General features: G+C 39.3%; 1 protein-coding gene across 1 annotated transcript; it reads right to left on the reverse strand.

Moving 5' to 3' along the window:
• Positions 1-4,556: 4,556 nt before the first annotated feature.
• On the reverse strand, positions 4,557-5,828 carry LOC148534552 (zinc finger MYM-type protein 1-like). Its single transcript, XM_088466833.1, has one exon. It carries the CDS (start codon positions 5,826-5,828, stop codon positions 4,557-4,559), a length of 1,272 nt encoding a protein of 423 aa, XP_088322959.1.
• Positions 5,829-6,175: the final 347 nt, after the last annotated feature.

Here is a 6,175-nt window from a genome sequence, read left to right on the forward strand (position 1 = left end):
AGTTACTATGGGGTCTATTTACTAAGCAGTGTTAGGAGACAGAGTGAAAAGTGATAAGGTGCTAGCCAATCAGCTCCCAACTGTCATCTCACAGGCTGTGTTTGAAAAATGACAGTTGGAAGCTGATTGGCTGGCACCTTATCACTTTCCACTCTGTCTCCTAACACTGCTCAGTAAATAGACCCCTTAGTGCTGTAGTGTGTGTAAGGCCACTCATAGTGCATTAAACATTTTACGTCATCACTCAAGGTTATTTTATACTTTCTTTTCCACATAGTCTGTAGCATTCACAGCAACTGAACCATTATTTTTAGGTTGCATGCAACATTCACAGTGATTTTGGTGCCGTAGAAAAATGTCAGCTATGATGAGGTGTTGTGCTATAAAAGTGTGGTGATCTTGTATTGCAGAGCATGCAAAAAGTTGGAAAAATATTTGTGCAATAGGTTTCATTATTCATCTTGAATTAAAATCTGATTATGATGTCTCAGACTATAAATTCTGCTAAATGCAAATTTACAAGTAGTATGAATACATATTGATGACAAAGCAAAGCAGAACTTAGAACAGGGCCCTCTTACCTTTATGTCTGTCTTTTACACCCCAGTCTTGTTCTATTAATGTTGATTCAAATTGTAAAGCGCAACTGAATATACTGCGCTATATAAGAAACTGTTAATAAATAAAATAAATAAATGAACTTAAAGATAGTAACATTGGGAATTTGGTACCTCTGCAAAACTGCCTGTTCCAGTGCAAAACTTGATTCTGGGAAAATGTTACTGCAATAACACTTACGGTATCTCCATTATTAAGTAACCTGCACATTGAGTGATAATAATGAGTGATATGATGATTTGTAATAACAGTGTGTGAAACATTCTCACAGCTAGGCTCGATGACTACAATAACAATAATCTGCAGTGAAGCAAAGAATCTGCATTCTGCCAGGCACATAAACACTATATAAGGAGATAAATAAATTTATTTGGAGCCTGCACTGGCTTCTTAACTCGGCTGCTGTCTAGATAACAATACTGATTGCAGCAGGTTTTCCAACAAGCAGAGGGCACAGTATTTCTCCAACAGATAACTAGTTGGAACAATCAACTCCCCGGTGAGCAAAAGAATTGAGATTTCCCCAAACCTCTCCCACACAAGCTTCTGCAGTTATAATAACAATCTGTCTGCTAAATTCTAATTAGCTCAATGCCTGCATACCTATATGTCTAACAATGCCCAGCTAAGTGACACAATGCAAAAATTATATTAGCACTATACTGAATACTGCCATTGAATTTAAAGGGAAGTGATCTCTTCCATCACATTACATTAATTCTATGGAGACCCTGACAGATTGTGAGAGCAAAGTTAAACAAAACTATTCATTGCACACACAGGACCCTATGCCAAGAAAATTCTATTGGCTTCAGATTTACAGTTATTGTATGTGAGAATTTTTCTTTTTTTACAATTCTACCAAATATGTTTATGAACATCTTTAAAAGATAGTGGTCACATAGTTTTGTATGCACCACCACTGCTAGACACAACCACTTGGAGCCGTATTCAATTAGGAGCGAAAAGTCAGTTTTGGTGATACTTTTTCGTGGATGACGTCATTTTCACCGGTTTCAGCTTATCCCAGTACTCAATTTCAGCGTCTTTTCGCCGGCATGATGACGCAATGAAATATTATAGGCGAAAAAGTTTTGCCTATGAATACCTGGCGGAAAAAAGTGCAGAATTGGGGTTTTGGGGTGCAATGTTGCGGGAACCACCCTGCACCCTTTGGACACCCCCCTAACGCTAACTGCATCAAAAAATGCAAAACCCCCCCACAAAGGACACCCCAAAAAGCACTTTGAAAAAATGGGCAAAAAAAACAAAGTGGGAGTACAAATTCTAAAACTAACAAAATAGCCTTGGGGGGGGGGTCTGCAAGTATGGGGGAGGTGTATTTTTGATTGCAGGTGCTTGCTGAAGGTGCATTTTTGGCGCTTTTTAATGCTTGACTTTAGATATTTTAAAATATGCTTGCACCCATTTTCATGTACCCCAAATTTGATGCTAAATAGTGCCTATTGAGACCATTTAAAAACCCCAAATATCTTTAGCAGGGCAATTCGGGGGTACCCATAGTGAACCCCCATTTCACAGCATCTTTAGGGGGGTGTCAGTTTAATTTCCCCAAAACTGACTGAACTTTTCACCGATTTCAGCTTTGCCGGGTCTCGTTTTCGCACATTTGCAATTGAATATGGGGATACACGGAGATGCGCGTGCAACTGACTTTTCGTTTCTAATTGAATACGGCCCGTAGTCTCTGTCAGGCTGACTTCCCAGGTTATTAGATATAGATTTAATTGAAACTAATAGTTATGACAACCAACCCCAACAACAAAATGCAATAATTAATAACATACAGTAATAATCAGATTATTTTCTCCCTTCATGACCAGACTATTTGGGCTACATTTTACACTGACATGTTTGCATGAATGTGTGGTGCCCTGGAAGTGGAAGATAATTTATTTTTGTTGCTTCTTACCATCCTTGTGTTGGTTGTTTTTGGCAAGGGATAAGTTGATAATTTCTTTTTTTTGCCACTACGTCCTTAAACACGCAGTTACCCCTGTCTATTTCTCACCTTAGCAGAGAGGCACGAGTCTCATCCTAACACAATGAATGACACCGATGAGAAGACTAATATTATTCTTTTCTTAAACAGCAAATAATGGATGGAAATCTCCCTGAAGTTATTTTCAACAAGTCCCAAGGTTTCTGTCGGTGTTTTTCCTACTCAGATAAATTATTTGGTGATGATTGCATTATCTCAATCACTACTGAGACCAAGCGATTATCACACACTTAAAAGAAAAAATGGATAAGTTGAACTCTGGCGCAACACACTGTATCAGCACAATCCCACTCCTAGAATCCTGCCCAGTCAGGTAAATGACAATGAAATACAACACAATTAGGAGAAGATCCATGGCAATACACTAGGAGTGTGCACCGGCCACTTTTCGTGTTTTGTGTTTTGGCTTTGGATCTGGATCTTTCTTCATGTTTTGGGTCAGGATTGGTTTTGCCAAAACCACCCTTCCATGTTTTGGGTTCTGGGTTTTGTGTTTTGGATATGTATTTTTTTGGAAAAAGGCATAAAAACACCTAAAATCACAGAATTTGTGGGTTTTTCTGCTCCTATGCTATTAACCTCAATAACATCAATCTCCACTCATTTCTAGTCTATTCTGAATACCTCACACCTCACAATATTGTTTTTAGGCCAAAAGGTCGCACTGAGGTAGCTGGATGACTATGCTAAGTGACACAACTGGGCGGCACAAACACGTGGCCCATCTAGGAGTGACACTGCAGTGGCAGACAGGATGGCAGTTTGAAAAACTAGGTCCCAAACAGTACATAATGCAAAGAAAAAAAAGAGGTGCAAGATGGAATTGTCCTTGGTCCCTCCCACCCACCCTTATGTTGTATAAACAGGACATGCACACTTTAACAAACCAATCATTTCAGCGCCAGGGTCTGCCACACGACTGTGGCTGAAATGAACGGTTCGTTTGGGCCCCCACAAAACAAGCTGGCAATTATTCTGTACCTGCACAAACTGGCTCTACGGAGGCAAGTTGTCGTCCTCATTCTCCTCATCCACCGATTCCTCACCCTCTTCAGTGTTGTGTACATCCTCATCCTCACAGAGTATTAATTCGTCCCCACTGGAATCCACCATCACAGGTCCCTCTGTACGTTCTGGAGGCTGGTCTCCCTGGAAGAGTTGATAATTCATTTTGATGAACATCATCTTCTCCACATTTTGTGGAAGCAACCTCCTACGCCTTTTGCTGACAAGGTTCCCAGCTGCACTAAACACTCTTTCGGAGTACACACTGGAGGGGGGGCAACTCAGGTAAAATAGAGCCAGTTTGTACAGGGGCCTCCAAATTGCCTCTTTTTCCTGCCAGTACAGGTATGGACTGTCTAACATGACTACTTGGATGCTGTCACCCAGAGGCGTCACTAGGGTTGGTGTCACCCGGTGTGGTAGCTCATGGTGTCACCCCCCCCATCCTTAGTACTGTTTTTGTACTATCACTAAATGCAATGGCAATAGTAATAAAATAAACAGCTAACAAAACTAACGTTATATCTTTAAAATACAATATCACAGGTAAAACATTATAACATTTACATAAGTGTTATGCAAACTAAACTCAATGCCTAAATTATTTGACTCAACAGTTTCATGACTTACTGGACACAAACTTAGACTGTAAAACGGTTTTGCATTGCAATGAGGTTTTTCATGTGTTAGCCAAGATTCGGAAGGGCAACATAGGGATGAAGACATTAAGAGAAACTCTCATGAACAGCACGCCAAACCATATTAAATTTATTATATTCAGCAAAGTATATCACACAAAGTATTCATTTGCACACCTCGATAATTTAATTTGAAGTAATACCATAAAAAACATAAACAGTAACAAATACAAAAGCATTTTAGCACTTAATGAACATCTCCACAAAAAAAATCAAAACTTTCCTTTTCTGGCCTTCACAGCTGCAAACTTTTGAATCACTTCATCAAAGTCAATGCCTTTTGCCATCTCACTTTCAACTGATAGAATTGCAAGGTCTGAAAGCCTTGACTGTCCCATGGTAGATCGCAAATAGTTCTTTATAAGTTTCAGCTTTGAAAAGCTCCTCTCACATGAAGCCACAGACACACAGATCGTCAAAAATAATTTTAGACTTTGTGAAAGGTTTGGTAGAGATTCTACAAAGTCCCATTCTGCTATGAATTTCAAAATATCTAATACTACCCAATCTTTGGCTTTTTCCAGATCAATCTTTGCTGCTTTCAGGTGCCTTCTTAGCCTTGGTATTTCTATTAAAAGAGCACTTTCAGATAATTCATCATAGAAAGTGGTCAATTTTGGAATGGACACCTTTAACTGTTCATCAGTGGCAGATATAAGACTCTTCGCTTGAACAGCTTCAAACATGGCTGCTATTTTCTGGATGGCTCTTGATCTGATCTGAAGCTCAGAATGAAAGCGATCAATGCACTCAAGCATCGCCCTCCTATTTTCTTCTTGAAGAGAGAGTCCAGCATCACATGCTTGTTCCCCTGCCAACCTCTTCTTGACCCTGGCTCTTCTCTGTACTGCAATTCCATATTCTTCTGACTTTGAAAGTGCCTGTTCAATTGCATGCTCCACTAGTTGACTGCGTTCATCATGTAAAAAAAGTTTAAGCGCCTCTAACTTTGTCACCACCTTGTCAAGAGTTAAGCACTTTGTCTGCAGGTACTGCTGTGTTAGATTAACTTCCTGAAGTACATTACACCAGAAGTATAGGTAGCACAGAAAAGTGAAATCACAGACAGCAGGCAAAAGAGTTTGTGCTGCTCCCCTTGTATCCAAATTTTCATGTAGATCACAAAGAGCTTCGATCGCCTCCACAAACTTATCAAACTTCTCCTTAACTGGTGTAACAGCAGCATGATGAGCACTCCAGCGTATTGTTGACAGCCTTTTCACTGAGACTCCAGTATGTTCCATTAACACATCCCATCGATGGGTGGAAGCAGCAATTAAAGAAAACATTCTTTCAAGAGTCCCAAAAAATGTCACACATGATGCATTTTCAGCAAAAGAGTGCTGACCACACAAATTAAGTGAATGGTCCACACATCCACTAAAAATAGCCTTCCTGTTCTTTTTTTTAAGAATGGCTTGCACACCTCCATGGATTCCAGCCATAGTGGCAGCATTATCATAGCCTTGAGAGCGGCACATCATTATGTCCAGTCCATCATTTTCCAGTGTTTTAAGAATGTCAGAACTGCATAATAGAATTTTTTTGCAAAATTAAATAAAAATATGTAAATCTATTGTAAATAGTACAGGCAAAGGAAGGAAAACCTTGGACCATGTGATTCTGCTGTTACCCTGCCAGGTTAATTACAAGTGCAGAACACTGCTTGGGGAAGTTAATTTAAATATACCCTGTTAGTCAATGAGAAAAGGTGTGTATTTTACCCCTAATAATTCAATATTGAAATCAATGCAGGGTTCAAAAACATGCAAAATTTAGAAAAGGCAAACAAAACATTTTGAAAAACAAAAATAAAGTAATGTTAATATAT

The sequence above is a fragment of the Taudactylus pleione genome, unplaced genomic scaffold, assembly GCF_031769625.1.
Source record: "Taudactylus pleione unplaced genomic scaffold, aTauple2 ptg000066l, whole genome shotgun sequence".
Lineage (NCBI taxonomy): Eukaryota > Metazoa > Chordata > Amphibia > Anura > Myobatrachidae > Taudactylus > Taudactylus pleione.